The sequence below is a fragment of the Protopterus annectens genome, chromosome 15.part0 (genome assembly GCF_019279795.1).
Source record: "Protopterus annectens isolate FY-2018-M chromosome 15.part0, PAN1.0, whole genome shotgun sequence".
Classification (NCBI taxonomy): domain Eukaryota; kingdom Metazoa; phylum Chordata; order Ceratodontiformes; family Protopteridae; genus Protopterus; species Protopterus annectens.
The window spans coordinates 740339984-740362431 of NC_056749.1; the positions used below are offsets into that span (position 1 = coordinate 740339984).

At 39.2% G+C, this 22448-nt stretch overlaps 1 protein-coding gene across 1 annotated transcript in view; it reads left to right on the top strand.

Moving 5' to 3' along the window:
- The window catches only part of CNGA2 (cyclic nucleotide gated channel subunit alpha 2), a 187182-nt gene extending 166287 nt beyond the window's left edge, over positions 1–20895 (top strand). The window contains exon 6 of the mRNA XM_044057085.1: positions 19392–20895. Coding sequence (XP_043913020.1) covers positions 19392–20794 — 1403 coding nt within the window. The 3' untranslated portion in view covers positions 20795–20895. The remainder of the gene's footprint in view (positions 1–19391) is intronic.
- The last annotated feature ends 1553 nt before the right edge of the window (positions 20896–22448 follow it).

Genomic DNA, 22448 nt, shown 5'->3' on the forward strand with positions numbered 1-22448 from the left:
GCCTGGCACTGCCTCAGCTGGACAGTTTTTGATGCCAAAGGCATTTCTTAATCTGGCAAGCAGTGCAGGCACCACTATAGTGATCGGCAAAGGTTCAGTGCAGGCACCACTATAGTGATCTGCAAAGTTCCATGCAGGCACCACAATAGTGATCTGCAGAGTTCCGTATAGGCACGACTATAGTGATCTGCAAAGGTTCCATGCAGGCACCACCACTACAGTGATCTGCAAAGGTTCCATGCAGGCAACTCTATAGTGATCTGCAAATGTTCCGTGCAGGCACCACTATAGTTTATTGTTATGTTTTTCTGCTAAGAGTAATGTAATTCATTTGATATCAGCATTTCTGTTCCCTCCCCTCTTTCCTGATATCCTTTCCTTTTAACATATTTACTTGGATCATTGTGTTGTTTTTTCTCCTTTTATTTTGCATTTCTATGCAACAGCTGCCACCCGCAGTGTCTGTGGCTCTTTCAAAGACCATAAGCCCCCACACACACACACAGACTTCTTGGGACATCTAGGCCTGTACCTTCCCATTACCTTCCTCATGGGAAATTGATAAGGCTCTCATCCCCAGCCTATGGTGGGACTTCATCATACAGGAGCCTTGTTATTCCCACTGATAGCTCTGCTAGGGGTGAACAGTAATGAGCCATAGCTGGTTCATTCAGCACCCAGTGCCACTGCCCAATCCGGCATCCCTAAACACTAGGTTAAGGAACAAAATAACTCTCCTCTGATATAGCACTCCTCCCTTCTCAAAGAGGAGGTTTGCACTCTGAGTGTTAGCATTCTTGGCTAAAAAAGGGCAATGTTTACATTAGCGATCTCATAGTTTAAGGGCTTGAATAAGAGCTTGATTCTTATGTGAATAGGAACCCATCTAGCTTCTTTAAGGTGTGAGAACGGTGGTCTCTTCTGCATATGTTCATTATGAACCATCATATTTTTATAGACTTTCTGTGACTGTCTGCAGTTACTTGCAGTATATAGTATATTGTGGTATCAACATATCTTTCCTAAACAGCGAAAGTGTGATAAGAGACTTAGGGACACAGGTGGAGAGTGGTCTCACCTTCAATAACCACATCGCCACAACAGTCAGGAAATCCTTCTATGTGGCACACCTCATCACTAAGGGCTTTTCATCCAGAAAAAAGGAGGTCATTGTCCCACTGTACTCATCCCTCATTAGACCCATTATAGAATACAATGCCATATTTGGTATGTACCTCTCAAGACATCTGCAACAACTGGAAAGGCCGCAGAAATACCTCACTAAAAGAATCACAGGCCTAAAGCAGATGCCCTATGCTGACCGCCTTAAAAAACTCCAGCTATACTCTGTCGCATATCGTCTACTCCGAGGTGATCTCTGCTTAACATGCAAGGCCATGTCAAACCCAGAGCTGTTGGACATGCTACAGTTAAAGAAATCCCAATCCCTCAGAGCCACATGCTCCAGGGATCTAAACCTTGTCATCACAATAAACAAAACATGCTGGAGGGATAGGTTCCTGACCCAGAGACTCCCCAGACTCTGGAATAGACTGCCCATACATGTAAAGCAGAGCACCTCTTTGGCCCTCTTCAAAAGGAACATTGATGACTGAATGGGAGAAAGGAAATTCACCCCAGCTATCATGTCAGTTGCCCTACTAGACAGGGTCCAGGGAAGTAAATAGTGTGGGAAGAAATAGCCAGGGAATTGTTATGGCTAGGCTTGTATAGGCCCTAGGGCCAATAGCCTAGTACCAAACTATGAACCTATTAACCTAAATACAATTACGAATTCCTTGGTTAAAAGGTCTGCAGTACTATAATAGGTGCTTACCAACAGTTGTACCTTACTTGTAGTTCTTTCAACATGCTTTTTGAAGATCTGTGCTGAATGTATTCAGAAGCCTTGACATTTAAACATATGTAGTGTTTTCTAGTCATTCATTTGTTAACCAGGCATGTAAGCTCACTGTCATTAACCCTTTTTAGCCATAACTAAGGCCACAAGGCCAAGATGATAGTAATAGGTGAAGGCAAGCCAGTTGATAGCATGTTTTAGGAGGTGAGAGAGTATCCACAGAAAACCAGTCCCGACATGGATAAGACATACAAACTCCACATGCACAGTGGCCAGTGGTTATGCTTGAACCACAGACCCTAAATCTGTGATGCACACATCTTCATTATGTCACAATATAGAGCTGAGATCAACATCTCAATGGAATTCTACTAAACTGCTTTCAAATACCCAAAAGCATTGCTTTATTTTTAAGGATATTGACTCAATGGCCTAGTGCAATGAAAAATTCAGACCTGCAATGTGCATTTTTCAAGACTGCTACACAAAACATTACATCAAAATATACATATCCAAACAGCCATGCCATTCCCCTAAAGTAGTATGTTTATATTAGGCAGACAGATGGTCAGTTCACTGATAAAACTATAAAAAGTACAAAGATCATGGAACCCAGTCACTGATCCCTGTAATATAATTGTCCTTATTGAATGAAAGTAAACTGCTCTCAGTTTACAATTATTCCAAAATACTCAATGATTCGATACCCTCTGAGGCAATAGTGTAGTGAAGCATTCACCAAGAGTTCAAGCTCTTTTAGACACCATTGTGTGGTAATCAGAGCTGAGAGATTTGTCTAGACCATAAAATACACCACTAGTTAGGTTAACATTATCTACTGCATTATAACTGAAAATAACAACAGCATAGGGATTATTGTGCTGTGTCTGCTCCTGAAGCCCTGACAATTCTCACAGGGAAGAACTTACACCTTAATGTGCTATTTCTGTTGTGAAAAAACATACTTTTCAAGCGCTGACATTCTTTTCAAGTATGTAACAGCTTTTTTCAAGTACGGGGGGGGTACAGAAACGGGTTTATATGACTGTTGCAGTCTGCGCTCTTATTTATGAGCAGAGGTGGCCCGTGCTATTGGACTGCCAGACTGCAGCTCCCTCAGCTGTAAAATAAAGAAAATAAAAGAAAAATAAGAAAATAAAAGAAAAAGATAAAAAAAATTGTGGACTTTCGCGCATGCGCACTAGTCCGGACTGCTGCTGAGACAGTCTGGAGCATGCGCAGACTGTCTCAGCAGCAGTCCGGACTGGGAAACATGTCAGAACAGAGCTCCCAGAAGTCTATGCAGTTGACTGACGCTGGGAGCAGGTCGGACCCAGACTGCAACGTCAGCAGGCTGGAGATCCCACGGGGATGTAATGGTAAGGAGTCTCGCCGGGGATGTGCTCGAATGTGCCAGCTATGGAATGTATGTAATGATGGCCCCAGCTATATGGATCGTGGACAGGGGAAGGGATCTACATCGCACTATGGAAGGTAAGAGAAACTGTGTGTGTGTGTGTGTGTGTGTGTGTGTGTGTGTGTGTGTGTGTGTGTGTGTGTGTGTATGCCCCAGTTGTTAGGTGGCTAGAACAAACTCATGGTGGTGTGGTAGGGAATACCTCAGGCTTGAACCCTGTACCTTGTATGCAGGTGTTAAGGACCTGAATTCCCTACCCACCACCATTTGTAAAAATATTGCAGATTTTTGCCTCATATTTGATCTGATCTGTTCCTCATAATATCTGTGGTTTCTAAATGCCGCAATGCTTGATATTTGATGGTGCAGTGGTAGCATTGTTGCCTCACAGCTACAGGTTCTCAGGTTTGATTCTTGGCTGGGGTGCCTTCTGTGTGGGGTCTGCATCTTCTCCTTGTGTTTGTGTGGGTTTGCTTTTGTGTCCTCCCATGTTACAAAGACATGTCTGCATTATTTCTTCCTGGGCATCTGCTGAAAATTGTTTTTTTGTTCCAAGTCAGACTGTTCTGATTAACAAATGTTAAATAAAATTGACAGCCATTTGAATTTCAGACTTCAGATTTCTGAATGTTTAATTCCTTACATATTTGATGGTGCAGTGGTAGCATTGTTGCCTCACAGCTATAGGTTTTCTGGTTTGATTCTTGGCTGGGGTGCCTTCTGTGTGGAGTCTGCATCTCATCCCTGTGTTTGTGTGGATTTGCTCTGGTGTCCTGCCATTTTACAAAGACATGTGTCTGCAGTATTTCTCCCTGGGCCTCTGCTGAAAATTGTTTTTGTTCCGTCAGAACTAAAATTGACAGGCATTTGAATTTCAGACTTCATATTCTTCAGAAAATACATAGTAACACAACCTTTTATTCTAGCAATTTTCTAAGTTTATAAGATGAATATTAGAAATTTGTCCTTATTTTTGGGACTGTATTACCCCATTATTGGCTTTGTCCAGGTTTTTTGTGCTAAGGTTGACAGCTATGGCAAGAACTGAATTCACTGAATATGTTTGAGGGCTGTATTCCCTCATTACTGGGTTTGTCCAGGTGTTTTGTGCTAAGAGGTTGACAGCTATGGTGAGAACTGAATTCATTAAATGATAGCCATTTAAGTTTCAGTCTTCCGCTCTTTCACAAAGCAGCTGATTTGGCATAGTGGTATGTTGCTCTGATTGTTTTGCACAGGGACCTTGGCAGTAAAATGTATGGTGGTAACACAGCATTTTTCTTTCACAAAGCAGGTGATTTGGCATAGTGGTATGTTGCTCTGACTGTTTTGCACAGGTACATTGGTAGTAAAATGTATGGTGGTAACACAGCATTTTTCTTTCACAAAGCAGCTGATTTGGCATAGTGGTATGTTGCTCTGACTCTTTTGCACAGGGACCTTGGCAGTAAAATATATGGTGGTAACACAGCATTTTATTCTAGCAACTTTCCAAGATTATACAAGGAATGTTTAATGTGTCCCTAGTTTTTGGGCTTTTGACCCCACCCCAATAAATTTGGCTTTTTCCAGATTTCTTGTGTTGCCAAGTTGAGATGCAGTTGAGTAGATTTTACAAGGAGCTGAGAGCTGCAGGGGGAAGAGAAGTTTAGTGCTGCTTAGCTAAGTCAGCCTGCATTGTTAATAGCACAACAGGTTGTATACTTGTTTTTGATGCAGAAGGTTGTTGGTTCTACTCCCACAAGGGGTGAATGCTGCCATACTGAAAAAGTTAAGATACTTACTATGAGCCTGTTATCGGTTTGCTATCCATTTCCTATTGCAATATTACTAGCTTATCATTTTTAATGGAATATAGGCAATTTATTCTTCACGGGCATCAGACACTTTATTATTCGACGAAACCATGAAATATAAAGGTGTTTGCTAGCAGCAACCTCTCCATTAGTTACAGATTTATTTAATGTGGAATTATTTAGATGACTTTTTTACTTCTTCAGAGATTATGCATATTTACTGATAATGGTGGACTGTAGAATTGTGCATATTTACTGATAATGGTGGACTGTAGAATTGTGCATATTTACTGATAGTGGTGGACTGTAGAAGTTTGAGTAGACTTTTATGATGGAAATGTTCTGAACTGGGCAGTTTTGTCATTATGGGTGCATGCATTTTGTTTCATTGTTTACTGGAAAGATGTTCTGAATTGGGCAGTTCTGCCACTGGTAAAATGTATTTTTCTTTGAATGTGGGTTTCAATGCTGTTTCAATGAATGTGAGTTTCAAGGGCAGAGAAGTTTTAATGCTAAGTTTGTTTAGCAGATGTCTTAGTGTTTGTGCTGTAAAATGCAAAGTAAAACTTTCAAATGAAGTCCAAATCATCATAGAAGTAAATCAGTATGCACATTAGTGTTTATGGTAAATGGAGTGAAATAGCCAAGTAATGGATCATTGGAATGGCTGCAGGGGGAGGCTCCATTCGACCATGATTTTGTGAGGGGGAAGGGCGGCAAACTTAAAGACAGCCCCAGTTGAACTATACCTCCCAACTGTCCAGATTTTCAAAGAATGAATAGATTTTTGCTTCTTAATTTTGGTTTGTTCCTCATAAAATTTGTGGTTTTCTGGCAAATCATTTAGGAATTAAGTCACTAAATAATGACACACTGAGTTTCAGACTTCATAACCTTCAGAAACATGCATGCTAAAGTAAGACCTGTTCTATCAACTGTCTCAGTTTATACAAGAGCAATTTTTAGTACTGTTTATATGTTCTCCCAATATATTTGGCCTTGTCCAGATTTATTGCATTAACAGGTTGAGAGGTACATGCAAATAAATTGCTTTATAGAATTAGGCATAGCCAAACCTCTCAACTGTCCCTGATTTTGGCTCAAAATGTTGCTCTTCCCCCTAATAATCCCTCTGCAAAATAGCAATTTTGGAAGAAAACATGGAGGGTTTACAATTAAGAAGTAACTGTAATAATTAGAGCTATAGATTACTTTTATTACAGAAATGCATGTAGATTCTTTTATTTTGTCAGCTGCTCAAGTTAGCAGTACTAATATTAAAGTGTCCCTTCTTTGACAGGTTCCCAGCTGTATTGTGTGGCTATTTTATATTTTTACATCACATTTTTGGTCCATTTTTCATAAAATTGTGTTTTTTTCGCAAAATTGTGTTTTTTTTTGGCAAATTAGTGACAAATCATTAAAGACTGAAGTTAGAAAGTAATGACAGACATTTGAGTTTCAGATTTCATACCATTCAGAAAATTTATACTAATGCAAGAACTATTCTATTATCTTTCTAAGTTTATAAGAGCAATATTTAAACATTGTCCTTATTTTTGGGCCTTTGTCCCACTTCTTTGTATGGCTTTGTCCAGATTTCTTGCTCTGAGGTTGAGAGGTATGACAAATGTGTCAGGGTCATCACAGTCAGCCAGAGACATTTCAAATTGTGACATACTTGTTGCACCCCACTCCCCCACACAGTGACTCTGGATGTGTCGAAGCAAGGCAAGGAGTAGTTATGCAGTGTAAATGTGCAGGGTATCCCCCCATCCAAGGTAGACGCAAGTACTAGAGTGGCTTTTCATCTGTCCTTGATTTTTGCAGAATGGTTTGGTTTCTGTCATATTTTTTGTACTGTTGATTTATGCTTATTAGTCAAAGTGCCTGTTGCTCTGTGTTTAAGTAGCAATACTTTAATGACCATCAGGTAAGCTTGGCTGAGATCGTAAGATGCAAGTAAGCTTTAATAAGCATACTGTTAAAGAATTGCCAACATTGAAAGCCTTTCTGTTGTTGCCATGTAGAGAATAATTAACTAGATAATGTATAAGCCTTAGGTATTGAAATGCATATGACAGTATTTGTAATAAAGGACAGATTACATTATTTTAAGAAGCTCATTACACTTAGAGATTTCCAGTCATCTCTGCAGGCTTTACCCGTAAACTAAACAGAATGCCAATCATGTGGTCCATAACCTGTACAGTAATCCTTGTAAGCAATGTATCTTGAGCTTATTTCTTGTTTGCTTTTCATCTTTTACTTTGATCATGTTTTCCCCATGAAACAAGTAGATAGTTGTCAGGCAGCAGGTCTTTTTTTGGATAAGAAACATTTTTACAAGTGGGGGCATCAGACATTTCTACTTTCAGCATGTTACTTGGTACTTTAATAAAGCTGAATATAAATTATAATTAGAACTGCAGTGCAAGAAGTGTTTTGAGTTGAGTGCTACTTGATTTTGACTGGCATTCCATTAATGTATTTAAAAACTAATTTATTGTTTCATGCCTCACAACCTTTTTGTTTCCATCTAAATATTAAGTAAGCTGTCATGCAGCCAATGCATTGAAATATTTTTATTCTTCTACACTTCATTTTGTCTTGATTGGACTCTCATAATGATGATTTGGCACCCAGGGCAGTGTATTTAGTTAGTTGTTGTGGTTTTGAGCATAGCTCCTCCCCTTTCTAGTTGGCCACACCCCTTCCCATTGACCCCACCCATTCAGCTGTCTCCTGCAGCCCCCCTTTGATTTGAAGTCACCAGCCGCCACTGTTTATGAGTGGTGTAGCTGGGGGGTGCAAGAGGGGCAGTTTTAAAAAAAAATACTGTTTTTGTTTTTAAGAGCATTCTTCTTTAAGAACTATCCAGTCGCACACACCTTTCGTGTCATGCCTGTGTATGCATTGTTGCACAGACATCCTGTTCTTCCTTTCCGCACACGTGCAATTTTAAATACAAAAAGACATTCCGTTCTTGTGTTGAGTGTGTGTGTGTGTGTGTGTGTGTGTGTGTGTGTGTGTGTGTGTGTGTGTGTGTGTGTGTGTGTGTGTGTGTGTGCGTGTGTGTGTGTATGTATGTATGTATGTTCAGTTCATCTTCAATGAATAACTGACAATAAACTACAAAACAAAAACATATAACCCTTTGTTCTTAACAGCATTGTGAAGTCATCTTAATGGGTGTCTGTAATGATAGTTATTTCCAACACTGCTGTTGAAGCTGAAGTCTTTATTACAGTAACTTGTAGATGGCTCATAGACTGTTATTGACAATAAAAGTTCATGAATGATGTGCTGTGTACTGTCTTCGTACCTGACTTGGATCACTCCTTTCCTCTTTTCTTTGTATGAATGGTGCTGCATGCAGTCTTCATACTGATTTCATGCTAGGCATTAACCTCAGTACATTGAACTATCTGAGCTGAATTTTCCCTCAGAGCAAAACACATATTGCATATTTGTTTACGGGAGGTTGTTTGTGATATATAGGCAATATTTATGTTTATTATACAGAGACAGTGATACATTTATTCTATTTATCTTTCAGGAAGGAAGTGACAGAAGCAATTTATGTACACTAGAGTTTTAATGTAAAATATTATGCCATAGTTTTTAACACTCATCTAAATTCAACAAACCTGAGAATTTTATATGTTTACTTTAGAACATTTAGATTAGTAATCCCCCATCTACCACAAAAACAAACATAACCCACCCACAGCCACCTAATAAAACTAACCCCAACAGGAAACTAAATCCTTAGACAAATTATTGCCATTCAGACTTACCAGCATTCACCTTTGTCTGCACTCACTAGTTTCTGAGTGCTGCAAAGTCCTTCACACTTATGTACTTTAAGGGGGTACTGTAAGATAAGGGTTTAAGGGTTGCTGCAGTCCTCAGTATGTCATCCTTTGGATGAGATGTCTAGAAACTATGAACCTGCTATCAGTTTGTCATCCATTCCCTATTGCAATCTTCTTCTTCTTTCGACTTTTCCCAGTTAGGGGTTGCCACAGCAGGTCACCTGTCCGCTCATGATTGACAGCGGAGTTTTACAGTGTTGAGTTGCCAGCCTAGCGCCCAACCTTCCACAGAAGGCACACACACACACACACTCACGCCTAGAGGGAATTTAGAGTGTCCAATCCACCTACAGCATGTCTTTGGGATGTGAGAGTTAACTGAAGCACCCTGAGGAAACCCATGTGACCACAGGGAGGACATGCAGACTCCGCACAGAAGGCACCCCAGCCAAGGATCAAACCGGAGAACCTCTTCCTGTGAGGCGACAATGCTAACCGCTGCACTACAGTGGCCGCCCATCCATTCCCTATTGCAATATTACCAGCTTATCATTTTTTTAATGTAAGATAGGCAATTTATTCTTCAAGGGCAACAGGCACTTTATTTGTAGATTAAACATTAGTTACAGATATATTTAATGTGGAATTATTTAGATGACTTTTACTTCTTCAGAGATTGTGCATATTTACTGAAATTGGTGGATTGTAAGGACAGAAGTCTGAGTAGACTTTTATGATGGAAGTGCTCTGAACTGGGCAATTTTGTCATTATTGGTTCATACATTTTGTTTCATTGCTTACTGGAAAAATTTTCAAAACAAATTTAAAACATGTTCTAACAAGTGTGCTGTATTTCACAAGGAATATAATTTAATAGAATCAGGAAGGTGAATCAAATAACACATGTATGTTTTCATGGTCTTAAATATGTGTGCAAGGGACCTATAATTTGAAAACAGCCCAATGGTAAACTTTATCCACCAGTTGGTCAGATGCATTTTTTTTTGAATGTGGGTTTCAATGCTGTTTCAATGAATGTGACTTTCAAGGGCAGAGAAGTTTTAATGCTAAAATACCACTCAGACAGTTGAAAGAAGCAGCAAAATTATCTTCTATAAACACAGAACAGATTTATTTAAAACCAATCTCTAGCGCTTCGGCCACAGCCTTCACGGAGTACAAAAACACAAAAGAACACACCCCTTATATATAACACTTAATTACATCAATTACTTAATTTAAATAATTAATTACATAAGTGCTTTCCAATTGCATTCCTTATTCATGCCCCTAGGGGCTAAAGTATCATACTTCAAGATAAAAACTATTTCTTTATAATGCATTTTTTTCTTTTAAAGCAATCTCATAATTTTCAACAATTTGTTCCAAAACACATGCTTTTAAATGACACAACTCCCCACCATGAAACATATTAAAATGAAGGGCTACAGGACTCTCCATATTATTCCTTCTAACATCTCTAATATGTTCCTGTAGCCTTACCCTAAAAGCACGTTTGGTCTCGCCTATATAAAATAGGCTACAACTACATGAAATAGAATAAATCACTCCTTTTGTACTACATGTAAAATAACCAGCTGGAGAAAACTTCAGTCCATTAATTTTTCCAAAGGAACTCGATATATATCCACATACAGAACAACCACCACATGGGACAGTTCTGTATATGTTTCTCCTTCTCTGTATAATTTCATCAGGGGGCTCAAAATTATTATGTACAACCATATCCTTAATATTTCTTCCTTTTTTATATGAAATTAAAGGATATCTATATACATTTTTTACCTTATTCTTACCCTTGAGAAGAAAATCCCAATTATGTTTAATTGTATCCACTATTTCTTGACTAAAAATATTGTAACTCGTTACAAAATAAACCTTCCTATCCCCACTTATCACTGTATATTTTACCCTGAAGTAGTTATTTAGACTCCTTTGTCCAAAATCCTGGCTTTGCTGAAATAGTAATTTCCTCATAGACTTGAGTATAAGATCTTTACTATACCCTCTTTCTTTAAATACCAAACAAGTTTGAATCAATTCATGCCGCAAAACATCTGGGTCACTACATAATCTACTAACTCGTAAAAGCTTATTAAAGGGTTAGGCACAAAGCGTATGCATGGGGTGACAACTATTACTATCAGGAAAGTGGGCAACATCATTAAATTTTCTATGGATTTTAATAGTAATATTTACAGAACTAACATCTAACTCCAGATCCAAAAATATAACTTTCTTTCCTACTTGCAATCCATCAAAACTGAAACCAAAACGATTATTGTTCAGCTCTCCAACAAAGGTCTCAACTAAATTTTCACCAGTTTTGCACAAAAGAATTAAATCATCAATAAAACTTGCATAAAAAACTACATTATGAATAAAAAAACTTTTTTGATACAAAAATTCAACTTCAAATAAACCCATTACAAGGCTGGCTTACATGGGTGCAAAAGATGCACCCATTACTGTGCCTTGTAACTGATGACAAATAAATTTATTGAACTCAAAAAAATTGTTTGTTAGGGTAGGTGATTTCCAGATATCTGTGAAGACACCCATGTTTCACAGTGAAGTGATGTGTAAATGGTAAGTGCTGCATGTTCTGATACATTTTAGACATAACTCAGCCGAGTCAGCTCTGCCATAACTTGAAACATCCTGACACCAATGAGTGACCTCAGAACGCGGCACACACTGGCATTAAAAGTTAGACGAAAAGCCAAACATATTTTCTTCATTGTGGATAGGAGAAGATGAGGCCATGTGAAATGCTTCATTAATATGCAAACAGTATTTTGCAAAAGCTGCAGTTGTGCCTCTCAACTGTCCAGAACTTTGCAGAACATCTGCATTTTTGCCTCATATTTTGGTCTGTGCCTCATAAAGTCTGTGATTTTCTGGTAAATCACTGAAGATTAAAGTCACTAAAGTATGACAGACCTTGTTTCAGACTTTGTATACTTCAGAAAATGCATGCTAATGCAAAACCTCTTACACTATGAACTTTCTAAAATTATAACAACAATATTTAAAATCTGTCTCTGCCCCCCCCCCCCCCAATTATTTTGGCTTTGTCGCAAAGATTCCCTGTGGTTCAGTACCAAAGGCACAAAGTAAGTGATTTATTTTACTTAGAGCAAGTCAATGCAATTTTATAATGCCTAGATGTTTTGTTTTAGCTTAGATATCATCCATGGACTATGTCTCATTTAGCTCTCTTAGTTTTGTTTGCCTAGAACCTTTCCAAAATTAGCAGTAAAATAATTGTGTAAATACTTCAAAATAGCATTATCACTTTGTTAGTTAGTGTATAAAGCAAAAAATTCCTGGTAATCGTGGTTGAAACAGCTATAGATATAATGGCACTTCTGTGGTGACAACAAATTGTTCTCTGAGTACTGGTGATTTTGTGACTTTGAGCACCTATGTGGCAGATGGTGCAAATTCAGTTCAAGATTACCTCAAGGATTCAGAAAAAATCTTTAGCTTCCATGTTAACAGCAGCTGTACAAATTCGATCACATATGCAAGTGCTAAGTTTCTTGACATCAAATTGATACCCCTCCTATCTGCAGAGTCACATATTTGTAAGGATTCTTGGTCCTTCCTGGAAATCATTAATGGTGTGGAATTTGACGCAAATGATTTTCTGCTCACAATTGATGTCAAGGACTTATATTCTGTGATTTAAGATACAGGAATAGAATGGGTGCCTGACTTCCTCCTATCCAAGGGTCTCCCACAAGAACAGATTAATCTCTATGAGAAACTGTTCGAGTTGGTTTTGCATAGCAACTACATATATTTCAATGGGAAATATTTCCTACAGAAGTCAGGGGTGGCGATGGGTTCCCCTTGTGGGGGCATCTTTGCCAACATTGCCATGGCTGTGTGGGAGCATAGATTTGTGTTGGACATTCCCTCCATCAGGATGAATATTAGCACTTACGTCCATTTTTTGGATGATATCGTTATCATATGGAAAGGAGATGAGGAGCATATCCATCAATTTGTCCAATATATTAACAACACTACCCCCTTCTTGAAATTCACATCTGAACATCATGTTGAAAGACTTTCCTATTTGGATGTTTTATTAGAAAAGGACAATCATCATCATCTTTTGGCTATTCCCGTTAGGGGTCGCCACAGCAGATCATCTCTTTCCATTTCTTCCTATCCTCTGCATCTTGCTCTGTCACACCAACCGCCTGCATGTCCTCTCTCACCACATCCATAAACCTTATCTTAGGCCTTCCTCTTTTCCTCTTACCTGGCAGCTCCATCCTTAGCATCTTTTTCCCAATATACCCATCATCCCTTCTCAGCACATATCCAAACCAACACAATCTCGTCTCTCTTGCTTTGTCTCCAAACTGTCCAACATGAGCTAACCCTCTAATATATTGATTCCTAATCCTATCCATCCTAGTCACACTGAGTGCAAATCTTAACATCATTAACTCTGCCACATCCAGCTCTGACTCCTGCCTTTTTGTCAATGCCACTGTCTCCAACCCATATAACACAGCTGGTCTCACTACTGTCTTGTAGACCTTCCCTTTTACTCTTACTGGTACCTGTCTGTCACAAATCACTCCTGACACTCTTCTCCACCCATTCCACCCTGCCTGTACTCTGTTCTTCACCTCTCTTCCACATTCACCATTACTCTGAACTGTTGATCCCAAGTACTTAAACTCGTCCACCTTTACCAACTCTACTCCCTGCATCCTCATCATTCCTCTACCCTCCTTCTCATTTACACACATATATTCTGTCTTAGCCCTGCTGACCTTCATTCCTCTGCTCTCTAGAGCATATCTCCACCTCTCCAGAGTCTCCTCCACCTGATTCCTACTCTCACTACAGATCACAATGTCATCTGCAAACATCATAGTCCACGGGGCCTCCTGTCTGATCTCATCTGTCAACCTGTCCATCACCACTGCAAATAAGAAAGGACTCAGAGCTGATCCTTGATGTAATCCCACCTCCACCTTAAACGGATCTGTCACTCCCACTGCAGTCCTCACTACTGTCACACTACCCTCGTACATATCCTGTAACACTCATACATACTTCTCTGCCACTCCCGACTTCCTCATACTATACCACAACTCTTCTCTAGGCACCCTGTCATATTCTTTCACCAAGTCTACAAAGACACAATGCAACTCCTTCTAACCTTCTCTGTATTTCTCCAATAACACTCTCAGAGCAAACATTGCATCAGTAGTGCTCTTTCCTGGCATGAAACCATACTGCTGATCACTAATCATCACCTCCCTTCTTAACCTAGCTTCTACTACTCTCTCCCATAACTTCATGCTGTGACTGATCAATTTTATCCCTCTGTAGTTACTGCAGCTCTGCACATCGCCCTTATTCTTAAAGATAGGTACCAAAACACTTTTTCTCCACTCCTCAGGCATCCTCTGACTTTCCAAAATTTCATTAAACAATCTAGTTAAAAATTCCGCTGCCATTTCTCCTAAGCACCTCCATGCTTCCATTGGGATGTCTAAAAAGGACAATGAGGGGCAGAAATATACTTCTAAAATATATAGAAAAAGCATGTATTCTAACTATTTTCTACACTTTACAAGTTCCCACCCTTTTCACCAGAAGAGTTGTATAGTGAAAGGGCAACTAGTCCGGGCAGCCAGAATGATTTCCTTGGATTCTGAATTCCATCAAGAATGTGTTAACCTTTGTATGATGTTTTTCCAAAGACGCCATCCAGAATCGCTGGTGCAGGATTTGGTTAAGGAGGTGACATCAAAAAGATCAACTGGTTATTTTAAGCCTATCCTCTTTAAGGAAGGAAATCAACATCAAGATGAGGAAGCTGCGACAGGGACTCCCAGTTCTGAACCCTCAGAGGCGAGTACATCGAGAGAGGTTGACACACGTTTTGTGACTACCTTTAATGCCAATAGCCAGGTCCTGAGGTCCATTTTAATAAGAATTGGACATTGTTACATAATGATGTGGAAATACGTGATAAAATCCAGGAGATTCCTCCATTAGTATATCTGGTCGAACCTGAAAGTTTTTTTGGAACAGAAAAAAACAGGTTCACTAAGAAGAAGGTCTGGTATGACAAAATGTGGTGCCTGGTCATATTGTAAGTTCATTTATGAGGGGTCCACATTTCAGGTAAGGGATGCTTACCTACCATATTAAGGGTATTTTTAACTGGGAATCTAAACAAGTTGTGTATTTAGCACAGTGTCAGAAGTGTCCTTGTTTTTATGTTGGAAAAATTGAGTGGAAACTTAGAGACCGCATCTATGAACATGAATATAGTATTAAAATGATTTTATATATCGCCTTAGCTAAATATGTGAATATGAATGAGTATCATTTTTTTTTTTTTAATATTTGGTCAGTGATCATGTACCAGTAAAGGAGAAGGGAGGGCCTTGGAACTTTATTTGCAAAAGAAAGAGTTAGTATGACAACTCATTTTTAATGTCTATTTTCATCCTGGGCTGAATGACTGCTGCAGTATGGAACCTATTTTAGCATTAAAAGCTTTGACTAGATAGGTAATATTTTAAGTAAGTATTAATTACCTTTTGGGTTAAAACAAATTATTTAAATAATAAGGTAGTTTGGTCTTGTACCTTTCTTTGTTTTATATTTAAAATGTTTTTAAAAAAATGTTTTAAAGAAAAGGGTGGTTGGACCTTTAAGAGACTTAAGGAAGTGATGTAATGATTGCATCCTTTTACTGGAATCTTTTTAAACAGAGTTGTTACTGTGGGTGAAGAGTCTGAAGAAGTTCACATATGGTTTAAGTGAATGAAAGTGCTTATTTTTATTTAACTAAAGTTTACTGAAGGACTGACCTGCTTTTCTGCTGAACGTCATTGCTTTAAGGACCTGTAGCAGTATTTTGGATTACTTTGTAGTTTGTGTTGTGAAATCAGAAGTTTCCTCAATGTGGTACTATCTGATTCAGAGACATATTAGCTCTATGAGGAAAGACCTCATTATCGGCTAATTTGCATCTCTGTGAATTGGCATTAACCACCGTGAGTGCTAGTCAGCATTTCCTGCAGTAGCTAAATCTGGCACCCGATGCATTGTGTTAGCACAGGCCCCCCCATTCACTCTCCCACACATATACACATAGTAAAAGATACACATGCACGCATGCACTCGCACACACATGCACACACATGCACATACATGCACATACGCGCACACACACACACACACACACACGCACACACGCACATACATGCACACATGCACGCGCACAGACACGCACACACATGCACACACACACACACACACACACACACACACACACACACACACACACACACACACACACTACATACCCCATACCTGTTCCCTATGCTGTCAGAACGTCTTCTTTTTTCTGCCTTGATAAAGCACAGATGATTACAATCAGTCAAAATTGCCAGACATTAAAGTTTCACACTTTGTATCCTTCAGTAAATGCATGCTAGTGCAAAAGCTGTTATTCTATTGACTAAGGTGTTATTCTAGTGACGTCCTAAATTTGTAAGAGAGATAATTAAAACCTTTCCCTGATTATGTGTCCTTGTCCACTGATAAGTTTGGCTTTGTCTAGATTTCTTGCACTACAAGGTTGAGACGTATGTTTTATGTTCCATGTTCCTCTCCCTCGTTACAAATTGTTGTAGTCACTGATGTCAGAGATCCTCATTATATGTTCAGTAACCCTTTCTGCACTAACTTATCAATGTAACAAGTTAATGCTGATGGCTCTTGTGGTAATGGTGAGGATTCGAAGCCCACCTTTTTATTTCCCCCCCCCCAGTTTTACTTATTCTTCACATTACATCCATGGAGTCTAGTGGTGGCAGAGGGAGTAATATCCTCTGTGGGACACAGGCAGTTATAAAGTTTTTAGTTCCTTTAAGGCATGCTACTTACAGTATACCTTGTGTTTAGTGCTTCCCCATCCATGATAATCAATGTTAGATATAATGAAAGAGTTATTTCTTAGCTTGTAATGGATGCCCCTTCCATCAACATTAGGTGTAAGTGCTGTTAAGGCATGAAATGGAAGAGTTCTTCCCTGGAGTCTAGTGCTTCCGCTGCTCCTAAGTGCATTAAGGAACGATGATTTAAAGTTATCCCTAGTGGCTAGTGTTCCCCATACCCATTGTTACACCCAAACTCAAACCCACACACACATAAACATTCATTCCACACACGCACACACATTCAGCCCACTCCCTACCCAATCACACTCCCAGACACACTCATCCATTCACACACACACACACACACACACACACACACACACACACACACACACACACACACACACACACACACACACACACACACACACACCACACACACACACACACACACACACACACACACACACACACACACACACACACTCACACCACACACACACACACACACACACACACACACACACACACACACACACACACACAGACACACACACTCACACCACACACACACACACACACACACACACACACACACACACACACACACACACACACACACACACACACACACACCACCCTAACCTACTTCTTTACTAACCCCCTACTGCAACCTCCCAGGCAGACACACACTCACATATGCATCCCTCACATATGCACATGCACACACCATCTAACACTACCAGACCACTAAATGCCCAGCACTTTCCTCTTCCACAAAGGGTGAACATAGCCTTTTTGACATGTTCATTAGCATGAGTGGTCAGAAGTGGCTGTGTAAATACCTTAATGCAGGCAGTTCCATGGGGGAGAGCACATGGCTAAGTAACATATGCCTCTCCCCTGGAATGCCCCATTAGCATTGAACATGGAACTGTAGGTATGTAGTAAGAGTTAAAAAATATATCACTAGGTCCTATGAAAAATTAGTTGGCCAAGCAAATTAAACTACTACATTGGGAAATGCTTTCAGTTTTGCATCTCTGACTGACATACAGAAAACTTTAGCTTAAAAAAAGCCACTGTCTCAAGACTGGTCTGTCTTTTATAGTGTAGCATGTAGCACCATAAAAAAAAATCGACTGCCAATCATTAGGGGACCGGAGTTCCACTGTGGCAACCCCTAACCGGGAAAAGCCGAAAAGACAAACAACAACAATGTAGAATTTATAAGCAATACTTTAGTCAGCCAAAAAGCAGTCTGGGGTTGGGTTTGGCATAAGAGTTAAGGTTTTCACCTCATAGACACAAGGTATACAGTTTGATTCTGACCTTAAGATATTGGCTAGGCTTAAAAAGGCTCTTCAGGGCAGTTAACCTAGCATCGGCCTATGAACCAATGGATTTTAGACTGTTTTTGTTATGAGGTCATTAATCTGTTGTCTAGAACTGAATTTGTAGGCTGGAAGAAGTTTATTGTTGAAATATTAAAAAGGAAAGAGTATAACTCATCCCTATTGTATGCCACTAGCCAGTGACTAAGACACTGTGAACATCCAGCTATCCACTATTCACTGATGATAGGATGTGGAAAAAAACAGGAGGACTGTACCAGCTGTCAACTTACTTGTCTCTAAGATAGATTTTGTTGGAGACTGTGTGACCGCACAAATTATGCTTTGTCAGGGTGGAAAACATAGCATCCCTATATTGTATAGCAATGATACAGTCCATTATTAGCATGTGTGTATCCCTATATTGTATACCAATAATACAGTCCATTATTTGCATGTGTGCATCAATACATTGTATAGAAATGATACAGTCCATTATTAGCATGTGTATCCCTATATTGTATAGCAATGATACAGTCCATTATTAGCATGTGTGCATCCCTATATTGTATAGCAATGATACCGTCCATTATTAGCATGTGTTTTTACCTTCATGCAGCTGAACAACAGCTGCCATCATCTCCTCATCTCATTCACTCAGTCTACTAGACCTTGTCTTAGCCTCCCGCAGGCTCAGCTTAACCCACACCTTGGGCCAGTGAGGAGATCAAGGACTCTAGTGTAGAATCATAATGCTGCTGAGGGGTGCGCCCTAATCCTACTACACCCTGCAGCTGCAGTATTGTTAGCTCTGCAGATGCTACTCTGGAGAGGTGCATGCAAGCTTCTGTACATGTGCACCCTCCCAACAAACTGATTCACCACTTTTGCAGCACAGAATTAACTAGGCTCTAAACTCTGATATTGTGGCAAGCCTAGCTGCCTTCCTCCCATTATATGCCACTGACTTCATCACCCCTCCCCACTGCCCCTACAGTGCCAGTGTCTCTAACTGAACCAAGTGGAGCTTCATTATTGGGGTGTGGTTACCAGCATGAATATAGTCAAACTCTTTAGCTGCTAATTGCAACTTTTTCAGAAGCCTCTACTTTCACAATAAAAGACAGAATTTCATAAGATTAAATCTCTGAATGCTGCATGGTTATCTGAAACCAAGAAATGCTCTTTAAAATTATTTATTTTCTTACAGGTTTCTTAGAGCAAGGACTTCTGGTGAAAGACACAAAAAGACTACGAGACAACTACATCTCAACTTTGCAGTTCAAGTTGGATATCCTTTCTATCCTACCAACGGATTTAGCATACATTGCAATTGGTATTCATGGCACTGAGGTTCGCTTTAACAGGTTGCTGCATTTTCCTAGAATGTTTGAATTCTTTGACCGAACTGAAACAAGAACCAGCTATCCAAATATCTTTAGGATTTTTAACTTGGTATTATATATTCTTATTATTATTCACTGGAATGGATGCATCTACTATGCCATCTCAAAGTCCATCGGTTTTGGGACTGATGACTGGGTTTACCCAAATACTACAGACCCTGAGTTTGGCTATTTGAGCAGAGAGTATACTTATTGCCTGTACTGGTCCACTCTGACACTGACCACAATTGGTGATGTGCCAAAACCTATACTGGACGTGGAATATGTTTTTGTTATCTTTGACTTTCTAGTTGGTGTCCTAATCTTTGCCACCATAGTGGGTAATGTAGGATCTATGATCTCTAACATGAATGCCTCCAGAGCAGAATTTCAGTCTAAAATAGACTCAATCAAGCACTACATGCAGTTCCGGAAGGTCAGTAAAGAGATGGAGGCCAAGGTCATCATGTGGTTTGATTACCTTTGGACTAACAAGAAAACAGTGGATGAAAGGGAGGTTCTGAAAAATCTCCCTGACAAACTGAGGGCTGAAATTGCTATTAATGTTCACTTTGAGACTCTCAAGAAAGTCAGAATATTTAAAGACTGTGAAACAGGACTTCTGATAGAATTAATTCTCAAACTTAGACCCCAGGTGTTCAGTCCTGGTGACTATGTTTGTCGCAAAGGCGATATTGGCAAAGAGATGTACATCATAAAGGAAGGGAAATTAGGTGTTGTTGCTGATGATGGAATTACACAATATGCTCTTCTGACAGCTGGAAGTTGCTTTGGAGAGATAAGCATTCTTAACATTATAGGAAGCAAAATGGGGAACCGTCGTACAGCCAATATTCGAAGCATTGGTTACTCTGACTTGTTCTGCCTGTCCAAAGAAGATCTGATGGAGTCCCTTGTAGAGTATCCAGATGCCAAGAAAGTTCTTGAAGAGCGAGGTAAGGAAATTTTGATGAAGGAAGGCTTGCTGGATGAGTCCTCAGGTGATGTTGATGTAGGAGGCAAAGATGTGGAGGAAAAAGTGGAGAAACTGGAGGCAAACCTGGATACCCTTCAGACCCGCTTTGCCCGTCTGTTGATGGACTTCAACTCCACACAGCAAAAGTTAAAAAAAAGGATCACCCAGTTAGAGAAGAAGGTGAAAGCAGTATCTTATGGTTATCTGTCTGATGAGATAGATAGTACAACAGATATAGAAGGCGCAGAGTGATAATGACAAGTAGTGATCTATATCCATTTATATTCATTTAAGAAATACAGGGTCCAGCTGCTCAAGGGATACAAGCATTTACAGAGTAAATATATAATCACACATCACACAATAGGCATACCTCTTTGTAGTTGCATTCTCTGGGTATTAATTGCAACCCTATCAAGAAAGAACATAAATGACACTGAGATTCTTCATCCAAAACGTTCTTTACACAATTCACCTGCAGAAAACGTTAAGTATTCGTTTTTAAAAATTGTGCCTTTATTATTAATGTTTCAAACCCAATTCATTGTCGTTTACCTGCCACTGTTTTAAAATGCTACATTTGATGAAGTGATAAATCACCTGTTTACAGATCCATTGCTTGGAAAAAAAGTACAATGATAAATGAAAAGAGGGAACCCCGAAGAATGAATGAAAGGACATAGGAAATACAGCAGACTCAGAAAAAGCATCCATTGATTCCTCCCCCTTCTTAAAAGTTGCAAAGCGCTATCTGGCTTTGCATAATTAATGTATATTTCTAGGTTTATATGTAACAAAATAAAACAAAAAGAAATATATGCCATTGATCATTTAATAAGAAGGAATGAGTGTTAACTTTCTTTGCGTTTAGGTTTCCATTCGGCAATGTCTTTAGTGTACATATTTATAACAAACTGTTATTATAGTACATGGCAGAAAACTGTTTTATCACAACAAGCATGATATTAACAGAGTGCGTCAGTACAGTTTTGAATGTTGCATGTCTAAACATTTTTAAAAGCATTCTAGCTACATCATAAAGAAAAAAACAGTACAGCCAAACGTGAATTAGCTGTCCAGCAAACGGCTTGACTAGATTTTATATCAGAAATAACCTCTGAAGCACATACATTATTACAGTAATTCGTAAATAAATTCATAATAAGAAGCAGGACGAAAGAGAGAGAGGATATGTAAAAAAGTATCAGATCTGGTACAGTTTCAAGACATATACGGCTTATATATACATATGCATGTAGGTACACATGTGGCTGTTGTGTAAACTCCTTTGAGGTAAGAGAAGTTTGGTCTTTAGGGTGTTTGATAATCCACTTCTGTCTGAACAACTGTATCCAGGCTTTTATATATAATATTTTTGTTCAACAAAACCATGAAATTTGTTAAAAGTCAAAAGACGTCCATACTTAGGCATCCAATTTCTCTTTACTTCAGATTGATTCAATAAAGTTTGCAAAGCAAGTCAACTGCAACAGGTAATAATTTCAGACAAAGGTGTTTCACTGTGCAGATAGACATTATCAGTGTTTATAAATTACATTTTTAGACGGCTTCAAAGGAATAATGAAGAGGCTAACAGTTTTTATTTCCAGAGTAGTAAAAGTGGATTCTCAGAATACATGTAAGCTATGTATGTCATAGAAATGTATGAAATATATAAAAATACACATATGCAGAGTGTGTGTGTGTGTGTGTGTGTGTGTGTGTGTGTGTGTGTGTGTGTGTGTGTGTGTGTGTGTGTGCATGTGTGTGCATGCGCATGTGTGTGTTTTCTAACAATGTACACACATAAACATGTAAAGGGTGTGGTTCAAAATGTTTATCTAAGCTACAGTACCAGATATTAAATGGCCTGGGTTCATATTCATGCACTTCTGCTGTGCTGTTC